General features: G+C 34.8%; 1 protein-coding gene across 12 annotated transcripts in view; it reads right to left on the reverse strand.

Moving 5' to 3' along the window:
* PTPN13 (protein tyrosine phosphatase non-receptor type 13) overlaps window positions 1–19,134 on the reverse strand; it is a 220,211-nt gene that overhangs the window by 99,553 nt on the left and 101,524 nt on the right. For 11 of the 12 annotated variants that reach the window (XM_058433090.1, XM_032145796.2, XM_032145708.2 and 8 more), the window contains exons 7-9: window positions 15,814–16,374; window positions 959–1,054; window positions 469–562 (exon numbers count right to left, since the gene is read on the reverse strand). In XM_058433090.1, the coding sequence (XP_058289073.1) occupies window positions 469–562; window positions 959–1,054; window positions 15,814–16,374 (751 nt within the window). The remainder of the gene's footprint in view (window positions 1–468; window positions 563–958; window positions 1,055–15,813; window positions 16,375–19,134) is intronic. The other variant, XM_058433087.1, reaches the window with a different exon arrangement.

Here is a 19,134-nt window from a genome sequence, read left to right on the forward strand (position 1 = left end):
CATATAATTGATGAATTTCTGATAACTTTTATAAAAACAAAGAGAGCTAGGGGAAAGGAAGAGAAAAGGAAAATGCAAAAAATAAAGGAAAAAGGATAGTAAAAAAGCAAATTCTACTTGATTCACACCTGTAATCCCAGCACTTTGGGAGGCTGAGGCGGGTGGATCACTTGAGGTCAGGAGTTCGAGACCAGCCTGGCCAATATGGTGAAACCCCGTCTCTACTAAAAATTCAAAAATTAGCCAGGCGCATTGGCGCGTACCTGTAATCCCAGCTACTCGGGAGACTGAGGCAGGAGAATTGCATGAACCTGGGAGAAGGAGGTTGCAGTGAGCCGAGATTCTACCACTGCACTCCAGGTTAGGCAACAGAGACTCCGTCTCAAAAAAAAAAAATTCCATTTAATTCAAATAAAAAACAAACACTGGTCACTGGAAATGTATCATCACTACTTTTTCATGACATACCTTGGTCTCTGTGACTGGCCTTGACTTAAGGTTTCATCTACCCCTGGAAGACCACTGCTGGATTCAAACCTCTTTGAGGCTTCACTTCTTCTCACTAATTATGAATGAAAAAGAAATAATGGCACAGGTGATAGAAACATGAGAGTAATTTCATTTAAAACTCAAACACTTAGCAGACATAAGAGTTGTACAAATCTAATCCACAGAACAAAATTAATGACATAATGTTACTAAACTCTTTTGAGGTAAATCATGTTACTTTTAAAGACAATGAATTATTATCTCTGTAATGAAAAGGACTACATCGTTATTTGAAGAAACTGCTATTTAGTTTCTATAATACCACTGAGTAACCAGCAGCTTTTTTTAATTTTGCAATTTTATATAGTATTATTCTTTCTGACAATTTATATTAATATTTCAACACTATTGAAAATAATAATAATTGCGGTTTCTTAAAAACAGTTTGCTTGTTTCAGATGCCTCCTACCTTGTCTGAAATCTGATTCAGAGGAAATAATAGATGGACTTTCACTGGAGGTACTAAAGACATCACCATGGTAAGTTTTGTATCTTCGAACTGGTTCTAGAAGGATTAAAACAAAAAGATTAGAAAGCAAACTCATTAGCTCTTCCACATAAATCAAAATATTAATTTTAATCTTGCGGGACTAAAACATTTTATACATTGCTTTAAATTTACCAGTCGCTGGAGTGTATTCAAATAATGGGTTCCAATTTTTGAGTTGGTTTAGTATACTGGTTATAAGCACGGACTCTGAAGCCAGACTGCCTCAGTTTGAATCACTTCCACCACTTTCTAGTGTGTGACCTTAGGAAAGTAATTTAATTTCCCCATGACTCTTCTTTTAATTCAGCCAAAAAGGGGGCATAATAATAGTGCACATCGCATAAGGTTGTGAGAATTAAATGAATTCACATACATGAAGCTTTTAGAGCACACACTATGTAAGCATCATTATCACAGTTTTTGAATGTTTACTATGTATAATTCTCTGTTAGATTCTATAAGGAATAGACCATCTAAAGACACAACAATCTCAAAGAATTTGAAATGTGGAAGATAAGACAAGTACCCCAATATTGACACAGAATGCTTAGTTCCACCAGAATAAGATAAGCATTTGGAAGGGGGTACTGCGTAGGTTTGTGCAGAGTGTGCACTGTACAAGGGGGCCGAGCCCAGGGGCAAGTGTGGACTAAAATCTAAATCCTACCTTCTAAGTATTTCTGAACCATCCCCTCTTCTTCAGCCATATTGTTTCTATCACTGAGCACTATTCATGTCACTCTTGAACTACTACCTGTCTCCTAAATCCCCTTTCTGCAGTTTTGCTCCTTTACATAATTCACATTATAGAAAGTTAACTTCCCAGAAATGAAAATCTGAGCTATTTCTTAAAATCCTTGAAACTAGTCTTCAACATACAGTTTAAAAAAACTTCTTAGCTTGGTATTCAAAGCCTTTTATAAGCTGATCCTCAACTAGATTTATTTTATTTTTTAGAGACAGGGTCTCACTCTGTTGCCTAGGCTGGAGTGCAGTGGTGCAGTCATAGCTTACTGCAGTGCTGGACTCCTGGGCTCAAGCTATCTTCTCGTCTCAGCCTCCCAAGTAGCTGGGACTAGAAGCATGTGCCACCACACCTGGCTCCCAACTACATTTATAGCAGTGTCTCTTTATATTTTGAAGTCACAGATTCATTTGTGAGAATTGGGCAAAGTATATATATGTACACACACACACAATATATAAAAGGCACACATACATATATATATAATCAAAGTTTTGAGGAGTGGGAACACATACTCACACACATATTTTTTCCATCTCCTATATATACATATATATACACACACACGTATATACACACACATACACACAAACACAACAACTTAAATATAAATTTAAAAACTCAATTCAGGTAAAAGCCTTATCTCCATCCACTTCCCTAAACGAATTCTGTACCTGTGTTACTAAATTTGCAGATAATCAAAAGCATATTAACTTTTAGCTACCTTTCTGAAGGATACTTTCTGTTAGAAACACCACTCTTGCCCTTCTTCTCTACCTGAATATCTTTTTTTTCCTTAACCTTTAAAGGAAGCCTCTTTCTACCTAAAAGCTTCTATGACCACACAAAGGCTGAGTTAGGCATTACTCCTCTTGCTTTCACGTTGCCTCATGCTTAATTGCAACTCTTACACTACTTTGTAGTTCTCCACTTGTTTGTTTCCTCAACTAAGTTATAAGTTCTCTGAGAAAAAGAATGTTGTCTTTTTTAGATGTACTTCTAGTATCTAGTCTAGCAAGTACCTGGTACATAACAAGCACAAAATAAATATTTTCTGAGTGAATAAATGTATATAAGTGGTATATAAAGGTCACTGGTGACCTTTAAGACAACTATTTCCATTGCATGAACAGGTCAGAGGCCAAATCAGAGAGGGTTAAAGAAGGACTAGATGGTAAGAATTTGAGAAAATGAGTATCCAGTATTCTTTCAAGAATTTTGAGGATTTGAGAAAGAAAAAAAGGTTAAAAAAATTTTTTCCCCCACAGAGGAATGTCTGTGCTTGATTTCAGGTGGTGGATAATAAGCCCATTGAGTGGGAGAGACTGAAGTTGCAAATGGTAGTGCAAAAAACTGATTAAAAAAATGTTTTGAAGGAAACAGGAGATGGAAAAAAGAACACATGTGGGATGAGTAGACTGGCAAGGAGGAAAAATCGTTCCTTCTTAAAAGAGTTAACTAACAGACAAGGGAAAAGGTGAAAATACAGAGGCAATCCCAAGATATTCATATCATTAACGTTGCCTGGAAATAAAAAGTCAATCACCTCTTGGGAGCCTGTTTGGCTGAGGCTTGAGAAGATTAAAGAAATTCTGCCATGAACAATGTTGATAAAAGTCAGCAAAAAGTACACGAAAACTTTCATGTAGCCATGAAGATGTAGGGTAGGCTAGAATACCTAAATTTTAGTGGAACCAATCAGAATGTTCTTGTGTCTTTTTTTTTGACACTGAAGAAAGGAGACCCCGGGAAGTATCTAAAACTGGGGAGTGACACGAAGTGCACAGCAGTAGAGAATCAAGGTGGGTGAGGAATTCTTTTTTGCTAGTCTGCAAACCTGAGGACAGTCTTCATTCACATGACGAATTATTCCTTATGTTAGAAGGTGTTTAATAGAGATTCTTAACAGAAAAAGAGTAATAAGTGAAATAGTTAAATGGTACTATAGACACCAGGTTTGTGGAACCAGAACAGGGATGATGAACTGGAAATTGAGAGTTCATACCCCAAGAAAGGATAAGAGTCATGTTGAGACTAAGCTTTAAATAAATGTGAGAAGAAGTATAGATGACTAGCCACAGACTCCATGGACAGAAATTTCTGCACTGTTTCTAGGATGATGTTTACTTGGAGAACTAGGAATAATATTGCATACTTGACTTTGTCTGGCTTTGTGTATGGTGAACAGAAATATTAATAATACTACCATTGAGTTTTAGAATAGAAAAATCAAGGTATTTACCAGTACTTTTTTTTTTTCTAAATGATTGCATCCTACCACAGGAAAGTCTTATGGTAAAATAAACAATTTAAAATAATCCTCTGGCTCATTATGAATGTAATTTGAATGGACTGTAGAAGATGGAAAACAATAATTTTATTTAATACTAATTTAAATTGAATGAATATAATACATTATATGCAAGTTATATTTTTACTTAAGAGGAACTGCTATTTTCAAGGAATACCAAAGTACATTTGTTTTATTGTTACAGAATCCTCATGCTAAATTTTTAAGGGACTTTTCCAAAAAAACTTAACCAAATTGCAAACCCCGAATTGCAACATACAGGACAATAAGACCAATAATGCCATGGATAAGAACCAAATCTAAACAGGCAGTATGGTTTTAACATCTTACAGAGAAAAGTAGAAGTCACAATAAACCTGTTCAATAAAATGAGTAAAGAACTTTTAGTCACTTGGATGTTATGCCTTGTTACAATTTCACACCCCATATTAAGCAATAAATGAATTTATTGTTTCACAACTATTTTTGCAAAGTGGCTGTAAGATCATAAATAAATTTTAATCTGAATTTCCATTCTTTGGTGGTACTTTATAATTGTTCTTATATTGTTTCACATATCCATATTTCCTCACCCTTACTACTACCCTATGTTTTATTTTCTTTTTTCTTCAGTTTATTCTGACACTACTGATAAACTTTTTTCAATCTCTGGGTTCCTTCTGTAAACAAACAAATGCAACTTTGACTAACCACTCTTAAAAACATAATAAATCATTTTCTCTTCATGAACTATTGGTCTGTAAATGTTTTCAGTAATACACCTTTGGGGAGGAGGTTATTACCTTATGATACTTTACTGCTTTATAGTAATAGAGCACTGGTACTCCAAAACGCAAATAGGATAACTTGCTTTTGCCTACTAGGGGTAGAAAGACTTTTTTTTTTTTCTTCAAATACTGGGGTAGGGGTGGGTGTGTCTATGTTAACTGAAGTAGTAAGAATCTTTTTTGTGAGCTTCTTGTGTTCTGAAGTGTGTCTTGGAAAATTTATGAATAATAACTTTAAGGTTGCAGGTGTTGTTATAAAATTACATGTTCTTTACCAACAGAATCTTGCAGTGGTATATATGGAGAGGCACATTTTCCATGTTTACAGGTCATCTGAGCAGAAGCATTTCTTGGTTCTCTGAGATGACCTGCACATAAAGGTATCTAGTAGGCACTAACCAGATAGAAGTGGTTTTCTTCCTCTGTTCTGGTCTGTTGAAGAGAGGTAATATCTAATTGTCAATGAGGTATGTTAACATTATTAACTATTTTTCTTTTTAGAGGATTCAGACACACAAACATGTTTTCTATTTTTGAGTGTATAATTCCAGCAGTTTCGATTCGATACAGATCCCAGGAATGTGGTATTAATCGGGTGATTTTCAAAAAATTGTTTATTATGGAAACTTCCAAACAGACACAAAAATAAAGAGTATAATGAATCTTCATGGACCCATTTCCCAGTACCAACAAAACCTGGCTGGTATTTTAACTAGAATGTATCAGACTATTTTTTTTTTAAACCAAAAAGATGCTTCTACACACTTACAGAATATTACAAAGTTTTCTGAATGCCAAAATTCTTGAATCATGTGCAATGGACCTATTAGGATAACCAATACACATTTTATAAAATGCATATGTAGCCACCTTCATTGCAATGTTATAACTGTAATGGTAAAATTTTAAGCTTTCACCATTACAGGTGTCAGACTGAATTTATTTGCCTTTTGTGGGGCTGAAAATTAGTCTCAATATCTAATTTGCTGGTTTGCAAATTTCTTTTCTCAGCTAGTAAATATCTAAGTGAAGCCTACAATGTAAAAATTAGTGTACCAGGGTCCATTTAGAATCATAATTATTCCTTATTTTACTAGACAATTTCCTTCTTTTTGACTTCCTATGAGTACTTTAGTTTTCAGTTACAGAAAATGAAGTTTCAGCAAAAAATCACAGTGTTAGAAATATTAATCAGAAGAAAAGAGTGAATGGGAGAGTAAAATCAGCCTAGTGTTATCACCAAATGTGATGTCACCAAAAAAGAAGTACCAAATAGGGTGTGTGTAAATAAATGTACATAAACACATAAAACTTGTATCAATATATTCTCTCCAAAACCATTTTGTAGAATAGTCATGAAAGAATGAAAATAATAAGGACTAATGAAGAATGGCTTAAAGAATTAAGATTTGGGCCATCATGTTGGGTTACGCCTGTAATCCCAGCACTTTGGGAGGCTGAGGCAGGTGGATTGATCGAGCCCAGGAGTTTGAGACCAGCCTACTTACCTACCTACCTACCTATTTATAGACCATTTTATATTTCCTTGCCTTTATTCACACAGCAATCTGCCTTAAGACTCAAAGCAACATGGTGAAACCCCATCTCTCAAAAAAAAAATAAAGCAATAATTAACCAGGCATGGTGGCACACGCTTGTAGTCCTACATACTTGAGAGGCTGAGGCGAGAGAATTACTTGAGCCCAGGAGGCAGAGGTTGCAGTGAGCTAAGATGATGCCACTGCACTCTAGCCTAGGAGACAGAGCGAGACCCTGTCTCAAAAAAAAACCAAAAAAACAAAGAATTAAGATTTGTGCAGAAGTCTAGTTATACAGATTCTATAATCATTAGAAGATATTCTTTCATCTCTAGTACTATTTTACCATAATTAAGAGTATACTATTTTTTGTCAGAATATGAGGTATAAAAACTTAACAAATATCTTACTAGCTTTTATCTGTAATCTTATCCTCTGAACAAAATTCACAGTGACTCTATTATATTGATGCCATTTATACAGCAACAATGAAAAGCAGTTTTTCAACAGGCAAGTGTGTTTTGCCAGAAGTTCTTGACAACTAAAAGTCTCAATTTCTACCACCACTTAACACAATTAGCACTTTTACCATATAAAGTTGTGGCATGTGACCATGTACACTATACTTTAAATGTTTAGGAGATCAAACTTGGATTATGAAGATCTGCATAATATTCTGGGCTTATATAAAGCTATTTCAAATGAAACATTAAAGTCTACAATTTTCACATTAAAATGAATCTAAGCCAACACAAATTGTAATCTAGAAACACCATTTACAAGTGACACATATTCAAGCTCAGACAAGTAATATGCAGAAAGTGAGACTCAGCCAAGTGCAACAAGAATTAAATAACCACTTTTACCTTGACATTTCTTTACCTTTAATACATGACCCAAATTACAGATACAAGTTTCGAAGAGAAATAAAATGACTGCTTTTGTAGTGCAGAAGTATAAAACATTTTTAAAATCTTAACATTTTTAAGGATATGGGTCCTAACAAAATATTTCAATTTTCAAACAAAGCAGAGAAACACAGTAATAATATTATGTATTCATATATTAAGTGTTCTATGCTTCCTTTATGGGAGAATAATTTTGGGAGATTAGCAACTGTACCTTTTGTGTTTACTACTCTACTGTATTCCATATTACACCACATTGCAATCAATAGAATATGTACTAAAATCCCTTGAGAGCTAGACATAATGAATAAAATTTTTAACCTGGGTGAACAAAGCTCATACAAGTGTGAATGTATGTAAGTAAAGAAGGATATATGGAGAAGTGCTCTGTAAACTGTTAGTCACTGTATAGATCTAAAATATATGCAGAGTAGGGATATCAAAAAGAATGAACAGTTTCCACCTCCTTCTATGGGGGTTTTGTGTGATATAGTAGCCACATAGCTGGGCTGTGACGTCGGCTAGGCTCACTGTATCACTCTTTCAGAATCTTCAAGGATTCACTTGTTATGACTTCACTGTCCTTTTCAAAACTTTCAAAGAGTACAGAGTTCAATAGGAAATCAATTACATTCTCTGTTGGTTGTTCAGGTTATATGTGAAAAGTATGTGAATTTACTCTTATGAATTGGACAAAATGGAGGAAGAGGAGGTATGATTTCTCCTCACTATATGTATAACTTGCCAGAGAATATTGTTGTAACCCATTATCTGAAATAGCACCACTGCATATATTAAAATTCTTTAATAGCCACACTGTAATACTCCATTTATATTAACAAGCACTTACTGAGTACCTATTATATGTCAGGTGTAGTGGCAGATGCTAAGGATACAGCTATGAATTAGACCAGGCCAAATTTTCGAGGTCTATAGGAGGAAAGACAAGCTCCTGAAAAGCAATAATTTCAATGAAAAACAGCCCATCATCATCCTAAACTGGGGAGGTGAGAGAAAGATTCCTGAAACATCAATGTCTGAAAGCTTTGAGTCTTAAGGCAGATTGCTGTGTGATAAAGGCAAGGAAATATAAAATGGCCTATAAATAGGTAGATAGGTAAGTAGGTAGGTAGATCTATCAGTCAATCATCTATCTATCTACCCATCCATCCACACAAGTGTGTGTGTGTGTGTGTGTGTGTGTGTGTGTGTGTGTATGTATTTCTTTTTCTCTACATACACACAAATTCAGAGCTGAGGAGGCAAGGAAGGAGGAAAAGAGTGTAAGAGAGTAAGAAAGAACGGAGTGGGGAGGAGAGAAAGAAAAAGGGAGGGAGGGAGACAGGGAGACAGGGAGAAAGGGAGAGAATGATAGTGTGAGGTGTGATATGGGAAATGCTAAAAGATGAGACGAGAGATATAATCATGGGGAACCTTAAGTATGATGATCCAAGGAGCTAGAATTTTATCCTGTTCAGGTGATGGAACATTGGTAAATGGCTGATAGCAAAGAATAAAGGTATTCAAACTTGCACGGCAGAGAGACAAATGGAGAGACAAGGGTACTGCGATGAAATAAGGAAACACTTAAGTTTAAAATTGCCGGGTCTTAAAAAATGTGATGATACCTATTGTTAGTAAGATCCATTTTCAATCTTTCTTAAGACATATAAATCCGTCCTTAGAGAGTGGCTATGTCAAAGCCAAACTGGGTCTATGTGAACCATGCTATGAGTAGATTTAAATTAGGCCTCTCATTTCCAATAAAGGAACATATTATTTCTGTGAACTCTGATCTCATATTATCATGAATACAGACATTGGAAAGTCTGTATTGGTTTGACCTTTAATTTTCCCTAGTATTTAAAAATGTAATTTTATTTTTCCACTTGGATAAACCGAAAGAAGAGAAGTAAATATATATTCTCAGTTGTATTCTTAAACTAAATAACGATTTATTGCTCACCTTCTCTCAAATGGTTCTAAAGCCACTCTTTCCTCAACTGAGTGTTGGTATTTTATACTGACCTAATATCATATAGGAATAGTCTAAAGCTGCACTGTCCAATATGGTGACTACTAGCCACATGTAACTATGTAAGTTTAAATAAAATATTCAGTTCCTCAGTTGTACTACCTACATTGCAAGTGCTCCATAGTCACATGTAGCTAGTAGCTACTGAGTTGGACTGTGCAGATATAGAATATTTCCTCCACTGAAGAAATTCTGTTGGACAATACTGGTCTAAATTACAAATCTCTTTAAAATCCAGCCATGGAAACACAGTAGACACTTCTTTCCTTTCTAAGATGTTGATTCTATCTACATTATAATTCAGAGACACAAAATATATTTGCATCTCATTTATAATCTAATACTTAAGTTTTCTTAATCTAGTAATTAAGTCATTAATGCCTGAAATATATGTGGTATTTGACCAATATTACAGAAAATCCCTGCTTATTCTCGTTTACTTTTGTGGAACTGATATAAATCAAATAGAAACTTAATATTAAAATTATTTTAGCTCATGGAGTAACTTAAATAATAACTCATTTTTTTCTTGCTATTCAAAGGGAAGTAAAGAAATACTACTTGCAGAATTTAAAAAAGAAAGATAAGTTTTGAAAAAATATATATCTCTCCATAAAATTATAAGATACTAAAAGTACCACACATAATATTTGAACATGAACTCACACACTTATAAATTCATCCCTTTGCTTTTCTTAAGTGTAACTATAAGAATGTAAACTTTTAAATTCAATCTTCTCAAATGAAACATTAAGGTTCCTCAAATGAGAATGGGTTCCCATACTTGAGTGTTTACATATTCTAGTTGCACAACACAGAGTCTAAGCTGTGTTCACAGGGCAGTCACAGGATAGCAAAACTAGGCTAGGACCAGAGATCACGCTACTAGAAGGAAGAAAACAATATTTCATTTTGATGTGAACTAGGTTGATTAACAGCGCATTAAACAAATAACACTTAACCATAGCCACTTTTGTAGAAATTAGTTGTATCTGTTTTTCATACTTTCCTTTCTAGTATTGTGCAGAATGCAGAGGAGTTGCAACTGTTGGAAGCCAAATGCTATTAATGATCTCCACCCAGGGTGTGGGAGTACTGCTCATACTATACTCACAGTACTGGTTCCAAGTCAATCTCTCATAATCAGGAATCTACTGCCAACCCACAGAGCAATGGATAGGGTGTGTATGGTAATCACATCACAAGAAAGAGAGAAAGAGACATTTGTCAGATACTCCTATTAGAAAACAGACAACCACTCAGATCTTGGAATGGAGTTGAAGAGGTAGAAAATAAAATACTGAGAAAAAAGAGGAGAATTAGATAGTCCTGTGCTGAGGTGAAAAAAAAAGTAGAATTAAAAGAATGAAGCAAAAAAGGGCAGCATCAAATTTTAAAACTAGTTTCCACAAGAGAAACCTAAGTTATGTTTCTTCCTGCCCCTTCCCTACTGCTTTACGTATGTAGAGAACTATTTGAAAAGTTAACTTAATAATCACAGTAATAATCTTCTATTTATAATTTTTCAATTTCAACTACAATTTCTTTCTTGAGATCTTTTTTGTTCCTATCTCATTTTGTTCCCAAAGAAATCAGACCACTCAATGCCAATCACTGTTTTTTGATAATTTATGGCCTATCTGGTCAGTCATAGGATTAGCTGCCTTAAAGATCCGACCATAGTAGAACCCCACCAAAATACTATCTACCACAATAGATAACATAATGGAGTTCCACCTTAACCCCTGCACCGTATGGTTTAATACAGAAAAAACCAAAAGTGCCTCATTTTTAGCCTTTCATAATACTATCTTGTTTCGCTGTATTAAAAATTATATAATTTTGTTAAGGAGAGACTTAAGGGACTTGGAAGGCAGTTAGTTGAATGTCTAATGTCCCGGGCAGTAACAACATCTTTTCAACCATGTATCTCACATGTATCTGGTCTCTTCTTTAAATCAGGACAGCAGAGTGGAAGAATCTTATAATTGGGCTCTAGAGACTTGGATTCAAAATACGGCTCTGTTATGAATTATGAATTATGTATCTCCTTTGGCAAACTAGTCTACTTCTCTGGACCTCTGAAAATGAGATGTTTGGTTTAAATGGTATCCAGATTCCTTCCACTTCCAAATTCCATGATTTGAAGGTCTGGTGTCCGCTATGCTAGTTAGCTGGTTGACGTTGTTAGCTGAGGAAATGCTGAGGAGATTATTTAGGTAAAGGATCCTTTCAAGAGAATGGGGCCTGGGTTAAGGAAAAAGCTGTATTATCAGAGGTTGGAGGAGAAAACTGTTTCTTATTAACTCAATAACCCTCCTAGAACACCCAAAGAACAAATTAAAATTTAGCAATTTTGTTTCTTCCAATTATTATATCAGCTCAAGGGATGTGGGAATACATCTTTTTTTTTTTTTTTTTTAAGTCACATGTAGTGGGAAATCTTTAGACTGATATTCTGAAAATCCATGATGAAAATCTACAATCTCCAAAATAATAAAACTCTATCTTTAACTCATTATGTGATCTTAGGTATGTTATTAAATCTTCACAAGCCCAAGAATATGTTTGGATAACATGTGCTCGAAGACCTCTTCTAATTCTATAATTACGGAAACCCATTAGCAGCTGCCAAATTTAAAGATCAAAAAAACTGTACAAAACATTTCTTCTTAAAACTTTTAAAACACAAATATTTTAAGAAAGAAATGTGTACAATAAAATGTGTACATTAATGATATTTACAGTTCTGCTTGATTTATCACATATAAAAGGGATCTGTGAAGCCTGTCTCTCATGAGAATTAAATGAGAAAAATGGGATTTATATGATTTTCTATTCTTTTTTCTTTGTATAGTAGCTAAAATCTTCATATTACCAATCTGCACGTTAGTTTGCACATCTTTTTTTTTTTTTTTTGAGACGGAGTCTTGCTCTGTCACCCAGGCTGCAGTGCAATGGCACGATCTTGGCTCACTGCAACCTCTGCCTCCTGGGTTCAAGTGATTCTCCTGCCTCAGCCTCCTGAGGAGCTGGGACTACAGTCATGTACCACCACACCCGGCTAATTTTTGTATTTTTAGTAGAGATGGGGTTTCACCATGTTAGCCAGGATGGTCTTGATCTCCTGACCTCGTGATCCACCCACCCTGGCCTCCCAAAGTGCTGGGATTACAGGCACCAGCCACCGCGCCCAGCCTTGTTTGCACAGCCTTGTTTGCAACATAAATTACCTCACCTTTAGAAAAAGCACAGCATAAGACCAGCAAGTTACTCAACTAAATAACTAGTAAGAATTAGTGCTTTCGAATTCTAAACCTCTAACATTCCTTTTGATTAATGCCTGCAGTCTAAAGCAAACATAATTTGTTGCTGCTTTCGAGTTACTATATAATAATGGAGGTTTAAGGCAGTGTATTTCCATAGTAATCCAACATTTTTAGGAGTTTGTTTAACTGGGTTGTAAAATATCCTCTGGGGGAATAACGGGTAGGTTCTTCATGAGAGCAAATGCTTTTGAAAACCCTAGTTAAAAAGATTTCATGATTGTCCTATATCAAACAATTGAAAGCAGATTTTTTTTAAAAAAAGCTTTTCTTTTGTTTGTGCATCCTATAACAAATACGAAATTTCTAAATCTGTAAATGATGTATCAAATACATAATTACCTTTTGAACAAATAAGGCTCCACAAGAATTATGTATCATATTTGCAGATATAAAAGCATGTGTAGAAATAAGATGGTCTGAGTTTCCTTAACACTTATACACATGTGCATACACATTACCTGAGAAGGTAATAGAATCATATGCTACAATAGTCTAATATATTTTGTTATTGGTAATGAAAAACAAATGAAATATATTAAATAGACTATTATGGTATAATTTAACAGATTAAATATGTTTCCATTAATGTTTGATGTTTTTCCTGTCTAACTCTCAAAGCAAGGTTCAAGTGTAAAAAAAAAAAAAACTCAAGCTTTGCTAATTCACGTTACTACTAATTTACCAAATATTAAGACAAGTAATGTTTTGAAACTTAGATCACACATAAAAACATGAGAAATTATAATTATTATTATTATTTGAGATGGAGTTTCGCTCTTGTTGCCCAGGCTGGGGTGCAATGGTGCAATCTCGGCTTACTGCAACCTCCACCTCCTGGGTTCAATTGAGTCTCCTGCCTCAGCCTCCCAAGTAGCTGGGATTACAGGCATGCACCACCATGCCTGGCTAATTTTTGTTTTTTTTTTTAAGTAAAGATGGGGTTTCTCCATGTTGGTGAGGCTGGTCTCGAACTCCCGACCTCAGGTGATCTGCTCGTCTCAGCCTGCCACAGTGCTGGGATTACAGGCGTGAGCCACCACGTCTGGCCAATTTTATTATTACTATCATTAGAGACAGGGTCTTGCTTTGTTGTCCAGTCTAGAGTGCAGTGGCATGATGACAGATCACTGCAGCTTCAAACTTCTCGGCTCAAGTGATCCTCCCACCTCAGCCTCCCGAGTAGCTGGAACTACAGGTGTGCATCACCACACCTGGATAATTAAATTTTTTTTTTAGATATGAGGTCTTGCTATATTGCCCAGACTGGTCTTGAACTTCTGACTTCAAGCAATTCTCCCACCTTGACCTCCAAAAGTGCTAGGATTACAGGTGTGACCCACCATGCCTGGCCTATAATTTCATTTTTAATATTCACAATTAAAAAAAGATACTATTCAGCCTTTTAAATGTTAGAAATACTCATATAGATTGGTACATATCTTCATTATTTTTATTTCAAAACTATAATGGTTTTATCTATTTGAATCACTGAAGGTTTTTTTTTCCACAATGGACAAGATTTCTTTATATAATTGTTTCCATAAGGGCATGCTTGACAGAAGGTCAGACTAAATTAATGTTCATATACTAGCTGTTGTACAACATAAAAAAGGAGACTTTTCTTTTAAACCCTAGAAAGTGCCTAATCTCTTTGCTATCACAATTCCAAAAGTTGTGAAGTTGTGTATAATATAAATTTCTAAATTTTTACTTCCTATCTTTGAAAGTTTTTGATCCAGATTATATATAACCATCTCATAAAGTTGGCTAATGTTTTGGAAAAATTCATGTTATATTGGAACCCATATCAATTAGCTATTCAATAATTTCCTCCATAATTTCAAATTCTTTACTAATTTTCAATTCCTGAAATTGAAAAAACAATGCAAAGCTTTTTTTACTCGAAGTACAGCAAAACTCATGAAGTATGTTCAGCTCCAGAGCTATGCCTGAAACTTAAGTAACAGGGCAACAGACCTTTAAAATACTTTGAAGGAAATATATTAATAAAAAATATTACACTAGAATAATGACCTTAAAAATAAATATGACCCTTAATTATGTCATTCTTTTCTTTGAACTAGAAAGCATCTTAAAGTTGTCTTTAATCAGCTATGTCCTAGGATTTGTCTAGGAAGCAAGGGCAGTATAAACCTTGAATCTTAAAAAATGTACAGAATTAGATTAAAAATTATCTCTTCTTTTCTCTTGCTTCTATTCATACTAAAAATAGCTTCTATATGTCACATCTATTTACACAGAAAATAGCCTCTATCTATATGCCTTGGACATAATTTTACTCCAATCAACATATTGAGTTTTATGTATGAAATCAAGTATTTTTGAAAGAGAGTTTTTCTCTAGAATAAGAATTTTCCATTTATAAAGTTATTTTTATATTACTCACACTAATAATGTAATATGAATCATGTTACATTCATTACCTAATTAACCTACTTTGAGAAGCCCATTTTATAGATGGAGTAATTTAGACTTGGAGAGATGAAGCCCAAGTAAAGACCACATAGTTACTAATGGAGGAACTAATTCAAACCTAGGCTGACTCTGTAAACCTAAAATGTACTATGATTCAAAAGGTATGGATTCAAAACTTTATTCCAGACAAAGTAAATTATAATCTTCTATAGTTGTGCCCCCAAAATTTGTAATTTGAAGCTGGTGGTTTGAGAAACAATTCAACATAACCATGCTATTCTGCTTCTCTAGCATTGCTGATTTTGATGAACTGCTTTTTATTTCCGCAAACCAGTTATTTACTGAAGCCTCCCATGAGATAGTGCATGGTAGATGGTATGGTGGAGAATTTAAGCAAAAAGAAGTAGAAAATATGCTTCCTGCCTTTGAGAAGCTTACAATCTAAAAATATACTACCCCAAATATCGAGAGACTATAACATGACTGGGCATGTTTATTAGGGATGACTTTGTGGAAGCAGAGTATTTCGATTAGGGTTTTGATGGAAGGGAAAACAGAAATTGACAGAGAAGTAAGAGACTAACCAGGGTACAAAAGTTTGGCAGTGAAAATAAGACTTGTGGAATAATTTAATAACCTTTCTTTATTTCAAAAAAATATTTAAAATACTTCAATTCTCTCTCAAACATGCACAAAATTACTAACCTTCTACATTCATGGCTTCCCTCAGAACCTGAAGTTTCTTTTGTCTCTCTCGGATTCGGTCCAAAGCACTTGATATTGCTGAGGAGGTGGGCAATTCTCGAGTGTGATATATTGGATCCATTTTCTGAGGGCCAAAGATATCCAAGGCTATACTTCCATCTGAGTATCTTGCCTCCTTTTTTCTAGGAGTAGTTGAAGTCCGCACTGTTACTGCCTCAGGGTGACAATGAGGATATGTGGCAGTCTCTCCTGAAGAGAAGTCTCTGTCAGCTGTACAAAGCAAGTCCATGGATGAAGCCCAGATCTTCTTCTTAGAAAGCACATCAATGCCAGGGATGGGTTTTTTTTCTGGGCCACTAGTTTTGAACTGGTAAGGAGAGCATGTATTTTCAGAATCTTCATGTCCAGAATTATCTGATAAAATGTCCTTGAAATAATCCTCATCTTGTGTATCTCTGATGGACAGAAATCCCATAGATTTACTAAGCCCTTTGTTAAGAAAGGTCTGATGAGAGAGTGGAGGCTTTTGTATGTCTAGTACATCAGAAGTAGAGCTTCTTCCTGGAATGATAAGAATCTATCATGTATGCACAGAATTTTTAGAAAATAAATGGAAATGTAATCCACTATTGACAATGAAAGTGGTGGCAATTTCCTAAATGCTCCAAATGGAAGATCAGAGGTGAAATGGGATGGTGATAATGGTGATAGTGGAAGAGGAAAGAGATATTATGTTTGCATAACTTTTCATAGTTCATCATCTCTTATCTAATAAAATCCATATACTGAACTGACATTTTTGAGTGGTATTATTTTATTTTCATCAAATGTGAATTATTTAGTTTTAAAAAATCAGACAACTATCCAGTTTGGAAGAATATTCACTATCCAAGAAACGATTTGGGGCAATAATGGAATGTATAGTGAACTACTTTAACTTCTAAAGGTATAACTCAAACGTATGTCATATCACTATAAAGCCCTGGTATATTTCGATCTCTTAAATAAATACATTTAAGGAAGAAACAAAGAATTCTTCCTATATTCTGGATGGAAACAGGATTGTAGCATTTGGAATTCTTAAGTATCAAGGTTTTATTATAATTAGATATGTTTTCAGAAGACCTTATTGTGTTTGAAATCCAACTAATTTGATTGTGTTTAAGTTATGAAAGAAACTTACTGTTTCCATGGCAGACCCTCATGCACTAAAAAAGTTTTTTCCTCTAGAACATAATTTACCATTATTTGCAAATTGTAATAAAGTATCAACTCTTATTCCTTAGTCCTTGATGTAGTTAAAAATCAGTAGTCATTTTACTTTTTTTTAAAAGGCAGTAGTCTATAAATGTGACACACACCAAAAATGTCCATCCAGAAATTAATTTTGTGAATGCATAGATCCAACAAAAAATCATATATATGGCCACTACTGAAAAAAGAAATGTGGGTAAATATTTTATAGTTACTAATAGCCCATAAACACTGAAGATTTCATGTGCTACCTTCTGTGATCGTTTTGATATCTATCTGCCATACAATATAAAATAATGACTAAAACCTTCTTAATAATAATAAATTGCTTGTTAATTTACTTAAAGACATCAATTGCCTCTTTAGTGTAACAACTATAAGCTTTAATTCCCTGAACACAAATTTTACCTTGAAAAATCTTTAAAAAGTGAATTCATTTCAGAATGGCAGCAAATAATTGCTTAAGGATAAGATTAAAATATTGTGCTTTTATTGTGCCTCATCTTCCCATGAATCTACTCAAGTGTAAATAAGGATAACATCTATATTTTGGGCACATCAGATAAACAACAACAAGAAATATACCATACCACATCCAGACACAGATTGTCACAGACTCCAGCTTCTAACCTAAGATAATCTGAAAACTGATAAACATATATCTGTGTTACAGTATTTTAGGGGTAAGTTGTATTCTTAAACAAACCACATTTGGAACTCATTAATTTAAAATTTTATTGAATAGAGAACAGAGATATTCTTGAAAATTGATAGAACACATTAGATTTAAAAAAAGAATGGAAAGGATTCAAGGATCATAAACCATACATAGATGAACTCAACCATCTGCCTTATTCTGCTACCTTGACTACCAAATAAGCAGTTAAAACTTGGAAAAACATCAAACAAGTGGGTATTTGGCAACATCATAAATTCATAGTCAATCACTTTGTACACTCAACACCACGTGTTAATATTAAGTGTGTTTACTTTCCACAATGACTGTTTCACTTTTCCTCATTCTTCACATTTTCTAACTGAACTCCCTATTCTTTTGGCTGATGGTGTTGTCATAACTCCAAGAAAACCGGAGCTGTTGGAGGAGAGCTTTCTCATCTTTCCATGAGTAATTCTATACTACCTATGTCTACTCTTTTTTTTTTTTTGAGACAGAGTCTCGCTCTGTCTCCCAGGCTCGAGTGCAGTGGCGCCATCTTGGCTCACTGCAAGCTCCGCCTCCCAGGTTCACACCATTCTCCCGCCTCAGCCTCCCGAGTAGTTGGGACCACAGGCGCCCACCACCATGCTAATTTTGTTTTTGTATTTTTAGTAGAGAGGGGGTGTCACCATGTTAGCCAGATGGTCTCGATCTCCTGACCTCGTGATCCGCCTGCCTCAGCCTCCCAAAGTGCTGGGATTACAGGCGTGAGCCACCGTTCCAGGCTATGTCTACTCTTTTCTTTGCCATCTTAAAAGATGAAATTTCCTGCCAGTTGAAGGCCAATCCCCAATATGTATTCTGGATTCCTCCCTCATAATTTTACTTTATCAAAGACTTTACTTCTTTGGTTAATTCTCTGTTGCTATCTCCTCATATTTTCATTATTCTTCCTTTCTATTGAATATTCCCATTAGTATGTGAACATAATCTAGTATCTCCCATAGTCAAACCAAACCAAACCAAACTCTTCCTCTGTTAACCACATTTCCCCCTAGCTACTGCTGTCTCCCATTTCTTACTTCCCATTCATTATTGTACCCACTTTAATCAGCCTCCAACTACTCTATACATTAGCAACTCTCATTAGTATGACCAATGATCTCTGCTTGCCAAATCAGATGGCCATTTTGGTATACATATTTTACTTCTCAGTAAAAACTGGTTATGATGACCATCCTTTACTCAATCTTCCCTCTCTTTATATACCTGCTTTCCTCCTACCTGTCAGACTGCTCATTCTTAGTCTTTGGTTTTTCTTCCTTTATTAGATATCCAAATGTTGGATTTCCTCAGGTGTCAGTTTTAGAATTTCATCTACTCACTTTGTATTTATATAATTTCTTCCA

This window comes from Hylobates moloch, unplaced genomic scaffold, assembly GCF_009828535.3.
Source record: "Hylobates moloch isolate HMO894 unplaced genomic scaffold, HMol_V3 SCAFFOLD_2, whole genome shotgun sequence".
Classification (NCBI taxonomy): Eukaryota; Metazoa; Chordata; class Mammalia; order Primates; family Hylobatidae; genus Hylobates; species Hylobates moloch.